The sequence below is a fragment of the Equus przewalskii genome, chromosome 15 (assembly GCF_037783145.1).
Source record: "Equus przewalskii isolate Varuska chromosome 15, EquPr2, whole genome shotgun sequence".
NCBI classification, from domain to species: Eukaryota; Metazoa; Chordata; class Mammalia; order Perissodactyla; family Equidae; genus Equus; species Equus przewalskii.
Genome location: NC_091845.1, coordinates 54,047,837 through 54,068,827, shown reverse-complemented (window position 1 = coordinate 54,068,827; position 20,991 = coordinate 54,047,837). Strand labels below are relative to the sequence as shown.

At 32.9% G+C, this 20,991-nt stretch overlaps 1 protein-coding gene across 2 annotated transcripts in view; it reads left to right on the top strand.

Annotated features, from left to right (window-relative positions):
* Nucleotides 1-20,991, top strand: part of STT3B (STT3 oligosaccharyltransferase complex catalytic subunit B) — a 112,117-nt gene that overhangs the window by 74,835 nt on the left and 16,291 nt on the right. For both annotated transcript variants that reach the window (XM_070575903.1, XM_070575901.1), the window contains exons 4-9: nt 860-925; nt 2,034-2,133; nt 15,969-16,067; nt 17,852-17,998; nt 18,955-19,003; nt 20,411-20,565. In XM_070575903.1, the coding sequence (XP_070432004.1) occupies nt 860-925; nt 2,034-2,133; nt 15,969-16,067; nt 17,852-17,998; nt 18,955-19,003; nt 20,411-20,565 (616 nt within the window). The remainder of the gene's footprint in view (nt 1-859; nt 926-2,033; nt 2,134-15,968; nt 16,068-17,851; nt 17,999-18,954; nt 19,004-20,410; nt 20,566-20,991) is intronic.

Genomic DNA, 20,991 nt, shown 5'->3' with positions numbered 1-20,991 from the left:
GAATTTCTTGTAATGGGACTTATGTCTTTCATTTCTTTAGGATACTCACTTGATTCATCTTAAAGATGACCCTTTGCTCTTGGCACAAGTATTTAGAGCTTCGTTTCTGAAACTTAAAATTCAGTTTTCTGAAATTGCTAATATATTTTTCTTTTTCAGATGACCATATAAACTCTTATCTGGGAATTATTTATTTGATTAGGTTCTTTTAAGACAGAGATTTGTCAACTTTTGGATCCTTATTTATTGCAAGTTGTCTTTCCAGTTCAGAGTAATTGAAAATTTTACTGATGTTAGGCCTTCTAGAAATTATTTTAGGAATATAAATTGCTTAAACATATTGATTATGGTATCTGAAAATTTGTAGATGATGAACAGTTTTCAAAAATGGATGTTTATAATTAGAATTATGTGTGAGATAGAGATGATCACATATTCAAATGATGAAAAATCGTGGATTAAGGTAATGTTATGTCTAAGCAAACCAAGCATATGAAAATGTAGATTTACTGAACAAATTTATTCTTTAGTTAAAATCTCAGTTTGTTGATATTAATCATTTTAAGATAGAAAATATAACAAATGGAAAAATAATTTGTTCCTTTTAAGATGATTCTTTTTATTGAAAACTACATAATTAAAAAAATAAAAGCTATTCCTAAAATGTCTAACTACTGCCAGGTGTTATAAATGCATATATTAAGTGTATCTGAATAAACTCAGTACTTTTCTTTTTTTATAAACTTGGCTTTTTGTAGTACCAGTTTACTGAACTAACTTTTTTTTATTCAGCAGGAGCATTTATAAACATTTTTATTATATCAGTTGCTTGTTTTTTTGTTTTTGTTTTGTTTTTTAGGTAAAATCTGTAAAAACTGGGTCAGTTTTTTGGACAATGTGCTGCTGCTTATCGTATTTCTATATGGTAAGATTTCACATTTGAAACTACATGAAATCTGACAAGTCTTCGACAGACCCACTCCTCTTCATCGTTCTCTTCTCATCTAGGGCTAGTTCTCTGCTTCCTTTCTACTGAAATCTCTAGGATCTTAATTTTGTTTAGTGTATATAGTCTTTCATTACTGCCATCCTCTTACCCCCATCCCTGGGGTATGGACTTTATCTTTAGTGGGGAAGGCTAATTCTCAGTCCCTCAAATGCAATATTTGCAGCAAATGAAGCAATTTTTCTTTTCAAGTATACTTTGCCTAAATAGTAGTCATATCCTCTAGGTTAACCTCTAAACTACCTACATAATTTTTTCAACAGATTACTTAAGATTAGGGTTCAGTATTATCTCTTCATTCTTCTTTCTTTTCCACACCATAGCATATATAGTATCTTTAGAATATATTATCTTTAGAGTCTTTATTAGTTTACACCAGAACATACTCAATTATTCTGATTAAATTGGATTATTCTAACTTTGTCATACAGGCTAAACATTAAAATGGGATCTTGGTTTGTAATCCATTAGGAAGAAGCAATTTATTCCTAAGGTAGCACCTTTTGTTTTGAGGATCTCAAAGTATATCCAGATCATTTGAATATTCCTTTTGTTTGGGTTGTTGACTGATGTTAACATTCACTGTTCTTATTCTCAGTAAAGTTTCTTGTAGTGTATTGATCATCAGAAATGGGGAAAGTAAAAGCTTTTTTCTTTTAAAAACTCATGACCTGTATCCCAAAATCCTTATCTCCGTGACAGTCTTTTTACTGCTAATTTAGTAGTGTTCTGATATTCTTATAATGTTCTCAACATTCTTATTAAGTTGAATTTAATTTGACCATTTCTCCGGTGAATGTAAAAAAGCGTACTGGATTTATGAGATTGTGTTATTTTAATTGTCAATCAGTATAAGGAGAAATAGGTTATTTGTAGGTTATATAAATCCACTTTTAAGCTCTTAAAATTGCTAAAAATCCTAGTGTTATTTGCTGATTATATATTTAGATTGTCATGACAAATAAAACTTAACTATTTTAAAGAGCAAACATGTAAATTATTTAACTTAGCATTTCTTCACCCATAGGTTTCTGCTTGGGGTGGTTATGTGTTTATTATCAACCTTATTCCACTGCACGTATTTGTGTTGTTACTGATGCAGAGATACAGCAAGAGAGTCTACATAGGTAAGTCATTTGACTTTTGAAATCTGTCTGCTTCTAAGGGGTGTTTCATATACATTCTTTTCATTGAACAGACATTTCTGTTTGGCCGGTGTTACCCATGCGAAGGTAAAAATAATTTTATATTTATTTTGCTTTTTGTATTAATAAGGAGAGTCAGGCATTTTTGCCTAAGTGCATTGTTGTCAACTTCTCCTTCATGAGTTTTTTTGTTTTTATAGAAATTCATCTAGATTTAATGTTTGTTGGCCATTTTTTAAAATTTTGGGTGAATGAGTGTTTCCATCATAAAAATCATTCATGTATACATATTATTCAAATTCAGCTTATTCACTGTAACAGATTGAGCATTCTCAAAGTAAACAGTTTATAATAAAAACTTTTGAAAGCCCTTTCTATACAACATACAACAGACTGTCTTAATCCGTTCAGGCTACTATAACAAAGTAACATAGACTAGGTAGCTTATAAACAACAGAAATTTATTTCTTACAGTTCTGGAGGCTGGATCCAGAGTCCAAGATCAAGGCACGAAAATAGTCATGTTCTTGTGAGGGCTCTTTTCTTGGTTCATAGCTGGTACCTTCTTGCTTTGTCCTCACGTGGTGGAAGAGATGAGTTAGCTCTCTGGGACTTCTTTTAAAAAGGTATCAATCCCTGGAGCCCTTGTGACTGTTCACTTCCCAAAGCCACCTCCTAATACCGTCACCTTGGACACTAGGTTTTCAACAGAAGAATTTTCGGGCGACACAAACATTCAGACTATAGCATAGACTGCGTCTTTTCTCTACAAAAATTTTTATTTTCTCTACAGGTTTTAAAACACATCTTTTGAATAAGATGCCTAGTGAAAGATGGTATGTCTCAAATCTTAGAGCTCATTTTCCTTGAGACAGAAGTTTTATGGGTTAAATTAATCAGAGAGAAGTTATGATCTGAAACCAAGGTCTTAGTAAAATAATAAAATTCTATTATAGTAATTTGTTGGAAAACAGTAACACAAAGGTAAAGCTTATTTACCTGATTAAAAAACATAGTAGGGGCCAGCCCAGTGGCACAGCAGTTAAATTTGCACACTCTGGTTTGGTGGCTCATGGTAGCTGGTTCAGATCCCAGGCACGGACCTATGCACCTCTTATCAAGACATGCTGTGGCAGGTGTCCCACATATAAAATAGAGGAAGATGGGCAGAGATGTTAGCTCAGGGCCAGCCTTCCTCAGCAAAACAGGAGGATTGCTGGTGGATGTTAGCTCAGAGTTACTCTTCCTCAAAAAAACAAAAAAGTTTGTCAGTTCCTCAAAAGCTTAGATCACAGAGTTACCATATGACCTAGCAATTCCACTCCTAAATGTACCCAAGAAAACTGAAAATATATATTCACACAAAAACTTGTAATGTTCATAGCAGCATTCGTTATTCATAATAGCCAAAAAGTGAAGACAATCCAAATGTCCATCAGCTGATGAATTGATAAGTAAAGTATGGTGTATCTGTAAAATGCAATCTTTTTTAGCCATAAAAAGAAATGAAGTACTGGTACATGCTACATCATGAGCCTTGAAAACATTATGCTAAGTTAAGCCAAACGCAAAAGGCCATATATTGTAAGATTCTTTTTGTATGAAATGTCCAGAATAGGCAAATCCATAGAGACAGAAAGTAGATTTAGTTCTTGCTAGGAGCTTGGGAAATGGAGGAGTGACTGCTAATGGGTATGGAATTTCTTTTTGGGGTGAGGAAATGTTCTGGAATTACGTACTTGGATTAGTGGTGATAGTTATACAATTTTGTAAATATAATAAAAATCACTCAAAGGTACATTTTAAAAGGGTGACTTTTATAGAGTATAATTTATATCAATTTAAAACAAAAAACAGTAAATTCATAGTATGTTAATTACATTTATAGCCATTTCAGCATACATTATAACAATCACCATTGAAATAATTAATATATATCAAATTCTTATTATACACCACAAACTATCCTACATGTTCTCTACATGTATTTAGCTCATTTAGTCTTCATCACCACACTGTGAGGATATGTACTGTTACTATCCTTATTTTACAGATGAGGAAACAAGAGAAGACGTAATAATTTGTTCAAGATCATGTAGCTAGTAGTAGAGCTGAAGCCTGAACTTAGGATGTTTTTTGGCTCCACAGCCCCTGATGCTAAAAAGTCACTACAACTGTGTGCCTACCATATAAATAAATACTGTATTGTTGAAATACATCAACCTATGATATCTCCCTACCCTGAAAACACTATAAACAGTCATTGGGATCCAGAAAGGGAATGATAGATTAAACTATAATTTTCTGCTTTTTGTTTTGGAAATATATAAGGAAAAATCTTGTTAAGTTGTTATCAAGGAGGAACTAAAAGGTTGTTTAATTAAAAAGATTTGGGGTCCTGAAAATTTAATGACCAGAGAAATAGAGTGGGGAGAAGATTGAGGGATAGACTTGTGAAATGCCCATGAATCAGGACAAGAAAGAAGAGAGCCAAGCAGAAGTCAGAAGTACCCAGATAAATGTGTTATTAAATAGGTCAAAAGGAAGTATTTTCTACACAAAAGTTTAAAACATGAGCAGTGTCCAACTCCCCTTGAGTGTTAAGACTAAGATCTAGTAGGATGAGAATTGAGAAAAGAAAAAGATTGTGAATAGGATTTCTCTGGTCACTTTAGAGAAGCATGCAATTAATACTGCTTTGGCTGGCTCTTGAGAATGTTTCTTCTTTTTAGAGGAAAGAAAAATAAAATGGTTTAGGGATGTTATATATGTGTATGAAATTAGATTAGTAAATGTCTCAGATAATTTCATAGTGTTGAAATTCTCTAGCCTACGTTTGCTGTTTCTTTTCTCTTTTACTCCATTCATGTAACTAAGGGTATTTTGGGGTGATTTTTATGTTCTTTCATAGAGTTGACTGTTAAATGGATGGAAAGTGGTGTTATAAAACAGTTATTTCTCTTCTTCATCCCAAATGTATCAGTATTTAAGTTAGGTTTAACCTAACTTGATGGTCCTGAAAAATATAGAAGCATTATAAAGTGTTTGTATATACAGTTTGTCCTCTGATTTTAGCACATAACATCCTTTGTCTATAGTTCTCCCTTGTGAGCAGAAATACTTAAAGAAATAAGGATTGATAAATGGCAAACTCATAATCATATAAACCAAAAGTTTGGGTTCTAAGTATCAAATTAAATTAAGTAAAAATGAATCATTTGAAATAATTATGAAAAATTGTTTTCCCTTTGAGTAAATTTTTTGCACACGTCCTTAGAATCAGTTGATAAGCCAGCCAAAACTGTCAAAGTTTGTTCACATGTGGAAAAGGAGGCACATGGAAGGTAATGTGGATGTATAGGGTAGGAGTAGCATGGGAGGGGAGGGCAGAGTATAAGAAAAGCTGAGATGTAAGGAGGTAAGAAAAGCCCCTCGATGAAATTTGGGTTGGAAGAATTGTATAAAGTTAAATGATTTTGTGGAGATAAATTTTGGACTTGTTAAATTTTACTATATTGGGCAGTGAACTGCTTAAAATTGTTACAAATAGGATTTTGATATTTAACAAGAAGAAAGAACACCTAAATGTTATTTTGCATTTATAGAAAGACTGGTTTACAGGTATCACATATCACTGATGGGATATAAAATGATTTAACCTTTCTAATTTGATAAAAGTTTATCATACTTTATGTCATAAGGAAATTATTAAAGATGTGAAGACATGTTTAGGGATGTTCTCTGTGGTATAACTTGTAATTGTGAAAATAGCATAAATGTCCAATAGAGAAATTATAATTTATAAACTTAAATTGTAGTGTTGTCATATCATGAAATATTATGATGCCATTAAATATAATCTTTTTAATATTTGATGATTTGGGAAAATGGTAATAAAAAGAGGACAGCAAGAATTACTAATGACTTTTTTTTCTTCATGCTTTTCTCTGCTTTCCAAATTTTCTACAATGGACATTATTAAATTCATAATAAATGAGACTTTTTCATTTACAGAAATATGACTTTTACCTCTTATGTTTAAAAGGGTCTCAGACTAAATTAGAAAAATAATTTAAGAAGAAGGAAGAAATTAGTTTCTAGTGTTGATAAATGATTTTTAAATGTCCTTGAAGCAGTTTGTTTGTGGTATTGTCTGTGTTTTCTTTAGTGAGTTAATTTGAGTTAGGAGAGTAACAATAACTTTTCATGTTATATCTAAAATGTATTTTTATGGTAATATTTGCTGGGAACCATCTTTGAAAGAGTAAAGTGTTGTAGACACACCACATACTTTAGTTTTATACAAGTTATTCTAGGATTGTACAGAATGTGAAAAAAGACAGTCCTACTATTGAGTGAATTAAAAGTAAAGCCATAAACTTTTAGGAGTCATATTTTATACTTGGCAGCTTTAAACAGAACATATCTAATGCTAGATTAACTTAGACAACAACAAACTTAAAATAAAAATTGTATGTAAAAATTTGAGCATACAAAAGCTGCAAGCGCTAGAATTTATTTTGTCTAAGTCTACCATATTATTTTTGTGGAAAGTGAAGCAAATTGGTTCACTAGAGAATTAAGTGTTTAATAGATACTAAGTTTTGTACTAGACATTAGGAGACACAGATGATTAAAAGATGACCTTCCTCTAAGGAACTTAATATATTGTACAATGTAATTCATTATTGCAATGTAATTATAGCATGTAAACAAAATGGAAATGGGAAGAAGTTTGTGAAAATCAGTTTTGCCTGAGTTTGAGGGAGGTCTTGTTAGGCATTCCAACTAACCTTGTCCTTCTGAAAGTTTTGGAGATAGATCTTGATCCTGAGAGGAGAAAATAATACAGAAACAAATTTACAGAGGATTTGTGATGATATAACCATAAATGAGAGGTGCCATAACATAGAGGGTAAGAGTACACGCTGCGGAGCCAAATGAACAGCATTCCATTTCTGGCCTTCTCACTTAACTGGTGGTACAACTTTGGGCAAATGACTTAATTTCTTTATGCTTTAATGTCTTCATGGGTCAAATGGAGATAATAATAATTCCTACCTCGCAGAGTTTGAAGGATAAATGAGTTAATATATGGGGCTAACAGGGCTAACACAAAGTACTATTTAAGTGTTTGCCTCTTGTTGATGTTAAAATTATGAAGGAATAGCCGACAAGAAGAAAGAGTTCCAGAGGACTGAGAGAGGTGATTATAAAGACTGAGAAGTAAAACCCCAAAATGAGTCTAAACATTGTTCTTTTTTTTTTCAACTGAAAATAAACTTTTATTACAGCTGTTTTTTGATTATGAGAAATATAGTGGAGAAATAACACTGATGTGTTATATAAAGTACAAAATAGCAACTAAAACAAAACTCCTAATAGAGTAATGTGCTTTTATTTATAATTTTAAAATTTAAGACAATAAATGTATATAATTGGAAAAGTGAAATTTTACTACAAGGTTTATAAGCAAAATCAGCAGCTCCTGTCTCCACCTTTTCCTTAGCTGGCTCACTCCCTAAATTCTCATCTCCAGAGACAACCACTTTCAGTTCCTTCAATTATTTCTTCTGGTTTTTACCACTAATACACTTTTAAAGTGTTCTGGTCACCAGTTCCAAACTTGTTGGGGAGGTTTTTCCACACCACCAAACAATTCTCTGACACCAGCTGGGTGTCCTACCATTCAACTCAGTTCTGACACCATCTGCCTGTAGATAGCATCAGATGCCAAAGGTTAAGGGCTCAGTCCCACAAAGACTACCCTCCACTTCAGATGCCATTCGCACGTCCAGGTTGCCACCTGTGCTCCTGACCAAATGGCTGTAAATCAGAGGTTCCCACAACCCCCTCCTTGGGTTCAATTAATTTGCTAGAGTAGCTCACGGAACTCAGAGAAACATTTTACTTAGTGTATTATTGGTTTATCATAGAAGGGTGTAATTCACTAACAGCCAGATGGAGGAGATACATTGAGCAAAGTGTGGGGAAAGGGCATGGAGCTTCCGTGCCCTCTCCCCAAATCTCCACATGTTCGATCTCCACATGTTCAACCTGGAAGTTCTCCAAACTCCATCCTTTTAGGGTTTTATGGAGGCTTTATTATATAGTCATGATTGATTAAGTCATTGCCCATTGGTGATTGAACTCAATCTCCAGCCCCTCTTCCCTCTCCAGAGGTCAGAGGATGGGGCTGAAAGTTCCAACACTAATCATGTAGTTGGTTCCCCTGGCAAGCAACCCCCATCCTTAGGTGAGATCCAAGAGTCACCTCAGTAACATAACAAAAGACTCCTTTATTATTCTCATCACTTAAGAAATTCCAAGGGTTTTAGGAGCTCTGTGCCAGGAACAGTGGGTGAAGACCAAATGCATATTTCTTCTTATAAATCACAGCATCACAACTTTAGACTCCTATTGCTTGATTTTTTTTCCCCCAATTTTAGATGCCATCTATTGATCTTCTATTATCCCTACCCTTTTAATATTTACCTGCCATTCATCAGTTTCTGCTTTCCTACCTCTGCTCCTAAACGCATTCTTTTTTAGAAAATAAAATCTGATGCCTGTCTATATAATAGGAAAGACTACCAAATTTTTTAAAATGTATAGTATTATATTCTTTGTTTTGGTAGTGTCCCTTGAAAAACATCAGAAAAGGCTTTAATTTTGTAGCCTTAAGATCAGAAATGAGTCCCATTTGTTCACATGAAGTTTAATAGGTAAAACTGTATATTATTTATGTCATTGGCTCTTTATTATCTATACTAGTACTTAATCTTTATTAACATGGCCCATTCAAGGTCTTAGGAAGTGTATGCTGCAAAGAGGAGTTAGGAGTATTGTGAAATAACAAAGACTAGCAACAGCATACTGAGATACACACATGGGTTAATTGATTAAATAGAAGAGAGGCTACATTGTTGGTGTTACACGTAACTTGTAATGCTTTACAGGGTTATTTACCCAAGAAATTAGAGTTACCTGCATTTCACAATAAATAAATGAGAACTCAAGTGTGAAAAAAAAATTACACCTAAATATAGCCTAGAATTAGTTTTTTCTCAAATGAGATCTATAAATCAGGTAAGAATTCAAAAAGCATCATAAGAGTTAAGCTTCTTACTATAGACGTGTATTTTTTAAAAATTGCTAGTGATATTTTATGGGGTAGAAATGTACAAAGTAGTGTCTTTGCCTTTTGTGGTGATATGCAGTTGTAGATAATAGAACATCTTTAAAACCTATTAATTAGTAACTTTTTGTTAATTATAAAATAACTCTTAGAAGGGATTCAGTATGTAATTAAAGTCATTTTGAGAGTTTAGATCTAAGATATTGAAAGCAATAAAGGGCTATACAATTTTATATTTATGGCAGATAAAGTTTTACTAAAATAAGAGATTACTCTTATAGCCTGTAGACAAAATAGATTTTTATAAGGATTGAATATACCCATATAACACTAAAGCATGATTTTCCCATGCTACCTAGAATGTTCAATTTATCAGTGCTGCACTATCTTGAGTTAATTGTTTTTTTTTTCTTCTTTATTGTACTTTCAGGGTACATGAACCAAGAGATGACAGGCAAACAGAGACTACCATAATTTTCTCTCCTACCCCCGCATTTTTGTACCAACTTTTTATTTTAAAGTTAAAAATTGCAACATTAGTTACGCAAAGTGAGTTTTTCAGCTGAGTACCCTGTAGTAGGCATTGAAGCTAGTTATTGGACGAAAAGGATAGGGAATTTTCTTTAGGCTGGTTTATAATACTTAAGGATTCCTTTTACAACTTTGTCAGTGTGTATTTTAGGGGAAAAATTTTTACCTCAAGCGCACACTTGAAGGGAAAAGGCTGTTGCTTCTGCCACCCGCATTGTTAGTATGACTCAATGGTTTGCAAAGGATTAGTCTTGTACTATCTTCTTGTATTAAGACCCAGGATATTTAGAACAAGGGTCTTACCTATGATTTAACAGTAAGCAATAGCTTGATCAAAAAGGCTTTTTCAGTGAATAGAAATAAGGATCTTCATGTTCTACAGACTAAACAGAAACATTAAATCATTTGGTACTCTTACCTAGAAGAATAAACCTGAGTGAGATTTCCTTTAAGGATCTATTCTCATTGAGAACTGTGTCTACTTCATGGTCTAGAATATTTGCTTCTATGTAGTAGAAGTTAACAGATACTTGGCGTTAAATTAGTTAAATGAATTTAGAAGCTGACTTAACAGAAGTAGCTGACATTAAGAAAAAGAAATATTAAGAAGGATCTAAACCATTAATTTTTTAGTGGTAACATGATTTGTGATTCTGTGTGGTTTAAATCCTTTTTATTTTTTGCTTGTTTTACTCTTAGTTTGTGAATGAATTAAGCTTCCTGATACTTGTCTATTACTGCTTCTTGACATAGTAGGTTTAGTAACTATTTAGCTCCAAAAACTGCCAAAGAGCATTATCTAATACTTTTTAAGTTATGTAAAAATTGTATATATTTCATAAGTTCTTCATACAGTCTTTAAACACATGCACACCATATACTTTGATGTTATCTCCTTAACTTTTGCCAAAACTTAAATGAATTGCTTCTATGTGATAGAACTAAAACTCAAACCCAGATGTATTTCTTTGTTGTTTTTTTTTCTGCTATACTATCCTTGACTTCATTTTAGGTATCAATACAGAATATATTTGCTATTTTTAAAAGTTGTGATTAAGTATCTCTCTACTCAGGTGTTTTCAACAAGGCATTTCTTGCTGCTTTTACAAATCACGCTTGTAAAATATTGGTTTCAGTGACTCATTCCCTACGTGTTTTACACTGAGCAGCATCCTTGGAAAATAAAAATTATTTTTCTCCTCATGGGCATCTGTTAACTTAATTGTTACATTTCCTTCTCCTTGTCAAAATCCACGATTTTTTATTTTTGTTTTTAAGCTTTAATTCATGTGAGTTTCTTACCGTTCTTCACCCTGCTTATTTACCAAGGTTCACAGTAACTAGCTAGTAAAGTATCTTTATTAATCAGACTTCAACCATCTTAGAAGCCATAAGCCTTTAATCATGTTTGTTAGTAATAATGCAAAATTGGTTGGATTTTGGAATATTTCACTACTATTTTTCTTTTGGTTAATACTACTTTGGTTAAAAGAGAAGGAGAGTGACAGAGGAATATTTTGTTAATAACCCTTTCCATTAAATATCAGCCAGGAGATAAAGCAACTTAGAAATGCTAAGGTGATTTAATGGTGGATCAAAGTTAATGGGAATAGAATATTCACAAAACCTTTTCTAACTTTAAGTAAAACGAAGTACAACAGTAATTTAAAAGTATAGAGTGCTGTCAACGTAAGTTGCCATGCTTTGTCAGGGTGAAGGTGCTTAAGATTACTCGGGGAACTGCAGCAGAAACTTCTTAAAGACTTAAAATTTCAGTGGAACTTGAGTAAGACTTTTCAGTGCTTTTTTTTCTTATTTGTGTACCTTAAGTCAAGGGCAGTGGTTTATTTCTTCTCTGTGTCAAACTGGTCCCACCCCATACCCTTGGATAAAAGAAAAATAAAATACTTTGAGTGAGAAAATACTTAGGCTATGTTTAGAAGGTTACTATTTGTTCCGAATCTAAGAGATTTTCTTTGGTTAAAACAAACAGAATAATAGCTTTTGATTATATCTTTCTAATGGTAATTTTTCAAACACATTAGAAGTATGATCTGTAGTAGTGAATGCCAGTAGCTGTGCTTCCACAGGATGGCAGTGTAGTAACATTTTCATGATGTAATAAATGATTTACAATATTATTGATGGTGTGCATTTTTTTAGAGCTCACTAGTTTGATGGAAAGCTTTATTCTGGTTTAAAAGGCTAAGAAAAGTAGGTTAACATGGGTGGTTAGAAAGTTGTAATAAATGTGGATGGTAGTTTAGTCACGTATCCCGGAGAGTCTGTAGGAAGAATTGGTGGGGAATGATTGCTGTGGGTTTGTGTTGTTGAAGTCTTCTGAGAACATTAGAGAATGGTACAGGTGTTGTCAACTGCCTCTTCAATGCTTGTGTCAAGAAGAGGCGATCTCTCCCGCCTTTAAGTTTTTATAGAGCCAGGGTTTTTTTCCACCCATGTCACGTGTCCTTGCATCATTGTAGTGTGGTTATTTGTGTAAATCCTTGATTTTCCCAGTTAGATATCTAACTTTTAGAGGATGGGATTGATCTTAATTAGATTTTGTATTTTTAGAGTGTCTTGACCATAGTAGACATAAAGTTAATATTTGAATGAATCAACTAAAGAGGTAATTTTTAAACACACTGTTAGATGCTATAGTACAAAGCCTAGAGAAAGCATATTTTCATTTTGCAGTAGAGATTGTCTTTATTTTTGAGAATTGAGCGTTACTTCACTATTTCTTTCTACTCAAATATATCTAATTTCTACCTTCTTTGTTTTAAAACATAGGTTTGTAAATGGAATTTAAATTGAGGCATAGAGATGTATATCTAATTTTACAGATTTAAGGAGAAGAGCAGCATTAAGCAAGATGAGTTTGTGATATTTTATATTATCTGGCAAACAATCCTGAATTTTATTTAATGGAAATACTTATCTGTATATTGAAGAATGCATGAGATAGAACATATATCCACCTATGTAAACGTCTCAGGATCAGTGATCCAAAATATGTAAAAATAGAGGAGACTTAAATCCAGTTCTCTTAAAAGAAAATGATTATTTTTGCGTTATGGCATATATACATTTATCAGTTTTGTATCATGGGTGCATAAATGAGGCTAGTTTGGATAGAGGTATAAATGAGGCTAGTTTGGATAGAGGAATATTTCAGAGGTAAAATATTCTTGAGAACTTGCCTGTTTCTATTAGTTCAGCTTTATTTGACATAACCTATGTTTACGAAGTAATACAAATTAAAGTCCCACCTGGCCATTTATGTTTCCTGAGATTGAGTTTCTTTTTCTTGAACTTATCTCCATCACTCCTACTGTTAACTTGAACTCTAGCGCAAAGCTTTCTATATAAAGTGTTTTCTTTTTTACTGATTACAATAAATGTCTCTGCAAAGTTGCATAAATCCACTGAATTGAGAATATTATCAGATTTCTTCTTCTCTTTTTGAATATGTCTGGAAATGAACTTGAGCAAATCCCTGAGAGGGAACTTCATCGAAAGTTCTCAAGCATGTGATTGCTGAAATTTTTACATTGCCAAGCACAACATAGTTCCATTTGAAGAGAGAGAATAGGAACATGAATGTGTATGTGTGCCCACTTACCTTCCTGTGATTATTCTGGAAAATGTGACTTAGAGGGAAGTAAATGGGCTGGAGACTTTTGCTTTTTACTATATAATATAGAAAATGTAATATATATAGTTTTTTAAAACAAAAAACCTATTACCTTTGCAATTAAGAACAAACCAGTAATTCATAGAGACAGATGCAGATTTGTGTTTGCCTTGGGCTGGAATGGGGGGAATAGAGAACAATTGCTGAATGAGTCTGGGGTTGTCTTTTGAGGAGATGAAAATGTTTTGGGACTAGAGAGATGTGGTAGTTGCACAATGTTGTGAATGTACTAAATACCCCTGAGTTCTTTGCTTTAAAATGATTATATGTGAATTTCACCTCAATTTTTAAAAAGGCTTTACTTTTTTGTTCAACATGTGCCATTAGTCCAAATTCTGTGACAGTGTTATAACATTCAGTGTTCATTTGTGTTTATAAGAAAGAGAAATCCAGCCTCAGAGGTGATTGAGGTATTTGGATGTAAGGGGACTTAGCTATAATTAAAACACATATATGACATAGGTTTTCTCAGGCCTGACCTGTCTAGTTGTGCCTCTGTGTGTTCAATATTTGTCTAAGGTTTGATTTCTCAGTTCTGGGTGTCTAAAAGGCCTGTTGATCATAGAATCTTAGGTTACTATTGTTAGCAGGGATCTACAAATCTTCTTGTACAAACCCCTCATTCTGTAGTGAGGAACCTGAAACTTTTCTTGTTAAGTAGTTGTTCAAGATCACATAATGCCTTGTTCCCATTTTTTTCTGGTTCTGCCTCTGACTCTGTCAGGATGTCTACACAAGACTGATTTTTAAAAGAAACATGTTATTAGAAAACTCATCAACCAAACTGGTTGATGGTTCAAGTCGTGACATAGAAATTCTTATTTACTTAACTTTTATTGTATTTGTGTTTGAGTACCTCACTGAGGGTAATTCCATTCCAACATTAATATGTCTGGAAAGTACTGTATTGGATGGATTGCTTTTGTAGTCTCCTTCAGACAACCAGTTCTCCATTAGCTTGAGGTCATTGGAAATGTTATTCATGTATATTGGTTCTTCCTATTAAATTTACTTGAGCTTCTTATCCTTTTCCTAACACTCTACTGATCATCTCTTATCAGACAGCTTGAGGGGCAACTTAACATTTGAACCATTGCACCATAATTTACCTTGTATAGATGGGTTTCTTTTAACAGCAAATAAACATTCTTTCTCAGCTAAGCTGGGTAAAGAGAAGAGGTGTATGCTGTATGCTGTGCTATACAGTGTGTAGCATGCATATAGGTATGCTATAACAGTTCTCTTCCTAAGTATACCCCCAGTCTTTTTTCCTAATAGAGTAATTTATTTGCCAACAACTAAATATTGACTATGCTTTATATGAGTTTTATCAATGAAATAATTTTCACATTAACTTATTTCAGATGGGTTTTATCATCTTTGCTAAATAATTTTTAGTTATAGTAATTCCAAGTACAACTTTCTCTGTATTCAGCTTGTCTGATAGTGATCTGTGAACACCTAAATGCAGAACAAGTCTGTTTCACAAATTGTAACCATCCCCATTTGCCTATACATTTAGGTTGATACAAGCCAAGAATACTATAGTATACTCAACGCCAAGAGCAAATAGATTTCCTTTATTAGACCCTAATAAGTTCAGTAACTAGTCTGTTTTGTGGCGTGACTTCTGTGTACTTAGTCCTTTTCTTCTTTAAACACAGAAAACTTAGTGGATGGACTTTTTTTTTTTTTTTTTTTTACTGGTAAGTACTCTACAAAGAGTATTAGGACACTATAAAAAGGGTGTGAAACGCTTGAGCTTTTGAGACAATAGCAGCTATTCATATATGATGATCATAAGTATTCATTAGGTCATGCATACTTTGGTTTAATGCCAACAGGAATGCTGTTTACTTATTTATATATTACATAGCTTCTTGGGTCATGACAATGATTATTAATGATAGATTGAAAAAAACTTGATTCCATTTTGGGGAGAGGAAAGTAGCACCAGTCTCTTAAACTCTTCTAAATGATATTTTGTAAAATAAAGTACTTAAAATAATATATATTTTTTAAATTGACAGAAAGAAAACCAATGTTACCTCAGTAAAAAAATTAAAGGGCCAGCCTAGTGGCGTAGGGTTAAGTTTGTGCACTCTACTTCGGTGGCCTGGGGTTTGCAGGTTCGGATCCTGGGCGGCTCATCAAGCCATGCTGTGGCGGTATCCCACATACAAAATAGAGGAAGATTGGCACAGATGTTGGCTCAGAAACAATCTTCCTCACCAAAAAATAAGAAGAATTTTTTTTAAATGGCAGAATTTTTGTGATTTATAATGTATGATTAACCATCAAATATGTATCAAATAGAACAGTCAGTTCAAGATTCTGTTCTTAAAATAAGTTCACTTAAAACTTCACTAAAAATATGTTATCTATATATTTATGTTTAAAGTACTTAATGGTAGTAGTAAATTATCCTTGTTTTCTCTTTTGTCTTTATAGCATATAGCACTTTCTACATTGTGGGTTTAATATTATCCATGCAGATACCATTTGTGGGATTCCAGCCAATCAGAACAAGTGAACATATGGCAGCTGCAGGTATGAAAAAATATTTATTTTCCTTCTTCTAAAGAATATATGAATGTGTGACTGGCCAGTCTTCAAGGGAATGAAGTGTTTTTTTGGTTTTAATTTTCATCTTACTGGTTCTAAAACATCATCACTATAAAATAAGAATATCATAGAGTTTTATTTAGAGTTTCTGATATTGTGTTCCCAAAAGTGTCTATCTTCCCAGCCACTGCTGTTTTGAAAAGGAGAACATGCATTTTTGGCACAATCCGTGTTATTTGCAAATACTAAGTAACATTTACTTTGTATAAACAAACACTAAACAGTGGTGTATCTGTACACTGAGTTATGTACCACTGAGTTTCCATTTCAGCAAATTTAAATGGAACATTTCATTTTTATGTCCCTTACATCTCACTAAAATATTTTATTTATATTCACTAACTGGAATTAATGGCTTTTATGTTGTTAAAAAGTCATATCCTTTCCTTCCATGTAAGCAGAGTACTTCGCCATTATTAATCTGGGTCACAATTAACAAGATAATGGGAGATCTTAGAGATTCTCAACGCAAGCTCCATGACCTGTAGGAAGTCCATTGGTATTATTTTATTTGTAATGTTTTATGAATATCAGTATATTTAACTTTCTGAGATGATGTTCTGTAGCTTTTATCAGATTCTCAGAATCTTGAACTCCCTCCCCCGAGAAAGTTAAGAACCCCCCACCTTACTGTTACATAGCACTTTAAAATCTGTGAAATACTTTTACTTACATTTATAATTTGATGTTAGGGGCCAGCCCCATGGCCTAGTAGTTAAGTTCAGCATGTTCTACTTCAGTGTCTTGGGTTTAGTTCCCAGGAGTGACAGCAACCCACATACAAAATAGAGGAAGATACGCACAGATGTTAGCTCAGGGCGCATCTTCCTCAGCAAAAAAAATATATATATATATAAAATTTGATGTTATAAAATTACCGAGTAGTAATTTGAGAGTGAGAGAAATGTGTATTCAGTTTTGAGTATAGTCATGTATAGCAATGTTTGTGTAGACACACAGTCACTTGACTCTATGCGTATGTGTTGTTATATTTCTTAAAATCTAAATCTTTAATGATGCTTATTTAACCATTCTAAAATGAACTTTTAAAAATAACCCTTATGACTGAATTTTTTTAAGCAAAAAGTCAGTTTTCCAGATGGGATAGGATACTCATTTCTTTGTTTAGTTTTAAACGTAGTGCTTTTGTGTTGTGTTCTGTACACTTTGACAATTACTTTTCACTATTACTACTTTAATTTTATTTATCTTAGCACTCACCCTTATATTTACTAATTTAGCATCTTGTATAATAGGTGTGTAATTAAGGTCACATTCCTCACTCAATTATAAACAGTAACTATATATCAAGATTCTCCTGATCCAAGTAATATGTATCCTTCAGTAAATCTCAGGATTGTTTTTTAATGACGTTTGTATTCCTCTCCCCTCCAGAAAACATCACTAAAATCTGGAAAAGGGAGGAGTTTAATGTGCTAAATAGGCTCCAGTTATTGATTGAAGTGGGATTTTTCTTGCCTGGTCCATGTATGGGAAGTCTGATCATTTCAGAAAAAATGTGTAACAGAATTTTTTGGATTTATTAATTGGTTAACTATCATTTGACAAGGAAAATGTCGGTTAGATGAAATGACTAGTCGTGGATATGACTGGTACAGGGTATTAAGAAGCTCTTCCAAATTAACGTTTTTAAATGTCCTTGGCAAAGTGCTTTGTTGATTATTTATTTGACCCTTTTCTTTAATTAGGTGTCTTTGCATTGCTGCAAGCTTATGCTTTCTTGCAGTATCTGAGAGACCGACTAACAAAACAAGAGTTCCAGACCCTTTTCTTTTTGGGTGTATCACTAGCTGCAGGTGCTGTCTTCCTTAGTGTCATCTATTTGACTTATACAGGTAGGTGTCATCACCTGTAAGATGTGAATCTTGTCTCCAGATTATTCAAAATGGTAATTCTTGTGCAAATTTTGTACATGTTCCATTTACCCTAGCAGGTCAAATACTATGGTTGTATTCTTTACAAAAAATATAAAAATAATAGTCATAGGTTCTTAAATCTGAATAGCACTACAAATTGTGATTTCTTTTTATTTTAACAGTATCTTAATTTTTCTGCTTCAGAATCTGATAAATTCACTTTCAAGCACCCTCTTGATAGATGAATAGGCCCAAACTGTATAAAATTAAAAGCTTCCAGTGTTAACCTATTGCATGCTTGCTCTCTCGTGTGCATACACTCTTTCTCTCTCTCTCCTACTTTTAAACCATCAACCAAATCAGTTTCAATCTGCTTCTGTGTTCTGACTGTTAGTCTGTTATCCTGACTTCACTTCACTTATCCTGACTTCTAGTCCCTAGAAACAAGTCAAATTCTTCCTAAAGGTATTCCATCTGTCAAATTAATGTACCAGCCTAGCTCATAAAATTATGAAGAATTAATTGACAGGAGTAAAAGGGCATGAATGTTTAAAATCATCTTTGTAATTTATCCAAATTTGGCATACTGGATTTGATAATTTAGACACCTCCCCCCTTTTTAAATTATCCAATGCTGTGTTAATGTCTTTGCTTTATTTTAGTAGTCAACTAGAAGTTTAAGAGAGAACTGGAAAACTTTCTACAGTTTTATCTATCAACTTATGTTTCTCTGGAAATATAATCTCTGTGGATATTTGGATTTTTTGATCACTGATTTTATCTGACAGCCAGCTTTGTGAAATATGTTGTCACCTACAAAAGAAAACTGAAATTCTCTGAATATTAGTTTAAATTAATCAATAATAATCAGTAAGCATAAAACCAATGTAACAATAAAAAGGCAAATTAATTTCCTTTGCATTTTTCCTTCCAAGGTTACATTGCACCATGGAGTGGCAGGTTTTATTCATTATGGGACACTGGGTAAGTGCAGTTATTTGCCCTCGTATTATATTAAAATGCTCTTTTTTTCTCTTCTTGTCAGCATCTCCGTCAATACTTGAGCAATCTTTCTAAAGTACCTAGTTTATACTAGTTTAGTAAATGTTGAATACCTTATGGTTTTTCTTTGTTACAATGCCTGTTTGGAATGAACCTTTAGTATGATATATAGGTCCTATTTTTGTTCTACATGGACAACTCCTTATTTTAGTTTTGTTTGACAAAACATTTAAGGTAGTGTTTGTGTTATTTTAATGCTTGACTTTTGTTTTTACCAATGTATTCAAAGTTTTCATCTTTTAGTAATACTTAATTTTTAATCACTAAGGATGGGTGTTATATTGTAAAACCATACACTGTAGATATGAAGAAAAAATTTAACTTGTTTTCTAATACCACTCTAAGTTCTTCGGGATTTTTAATCTGTCAAATATGCTAGAAAATATTTGTTTCATTTTTTTGAGTGCTATTATAAAATGAGTTAATTTTTAAAAATGGTTTTAAATTACCTAGTTCAATAAAACTTTTTGTCTCTTAAAATGTTTTCCTAAGGATAAGAAACTATCTGTTGATAATTTACCTCTCTCACCTGTTTCTGCTGTTCTATCTTCTTTGTTACTCCCTATCTGGCCCAATAAAAAAACCCATCACAATTTATTGAATGGGCCTGCCTTTTGATGTGATACCAAAACGGTTTATGTTCAGGTCTAACTAAAGGGCATAAGCAAATTATGTATGAATGACTGAAACTAACATTTAGACACAGACTTCAAGAGATCAGCCTGTGGATCACCAGAGAGTTTGAGGGAAAACCCCAGTTGTAGACAGTTATTCTGATTAGGCTAAATTACTAGGTTAAATTTTTGTCAGTCTTACTTTACTCTTGCTTTCTAAACTTTAATTGACTGCTTTGGAATCTCAGGGCATTTCAGGAATAATTTGTCCTGTCCTTTCCATTTTCCTCACCTGCCTCCGTGCCATCTCCTTTTTAAGAAAAATATTGTGGCAGCATAATATCTTGTTAGATAAGGTATTTCTACTAGTAGTAAGTCCAAAAGGTAATCAAACTCATTGATGCAGATGTAGGAGATGCTAAGTTAAACTGCAGAACAAATTCCTATTTGACCAAAGATTTTTGTATTAAAGGTCAGAGCCAACACTTTTTTATAACTGGCCTTAGATAATTCTCCCAATTTTCAGGAGAGCATATTGGTTTTAGGTTTACCAAGGTGGAGCAGATTTATTTCCAATATAGCAGGTTACATTGGAATGTACTTTTAAGTGATAAGGGGTGGGAAATAGGAACCATATCTGCAATCAAAATTCTTCTAAAAGAAACAACTGTTTTATCATTTTCATTTTAAATAATATTAACTTTTTAAATACCAGGTATGCAAAAATACACATTCCAATTATTGCATCCGTGTCTGAGCATCAACCTACAACTTGGGTGTCTTTCTTCTTTGATCTACATATTCTTGTATGTACCTTCCCAGCAGGCCTGTGGTTCTGCATTAAAAATATCAACGATGAAAGAGTATTTGGTAAGAGATTTTTTAATAAAACTGTGATTTGGAACAATTTATTTTCATTATTGAGATTATCACTTCAAAGTTTTGTTTTTCTTTGCTTGACTCTATGCATATTCAAGATGTTTCCTCTTATTTTGCATAAATGCCTAATCAAGAAAAACTCAGCAATTTTGTATTGTATATACTCTAATTATATATATATATATAGCTTTTAATTTAGTACTTGTATAGAAATTTTTAATTCAATTTATTATGGTTTTTGAGAAGTTAATGTTGTCATTGTCTGTGGCTGAGAATTGGAAATTATAACTTTATTCACCTTATAGTCTTGACTTCACTTTCTAAGTTAGATTTGATTAAGTAGGAAGAAGTTTGCATCCATCGTCCAAATTTCAGTGCAAAGTATATTTTGTAATGAAATAAGAATCACCTTTAAGT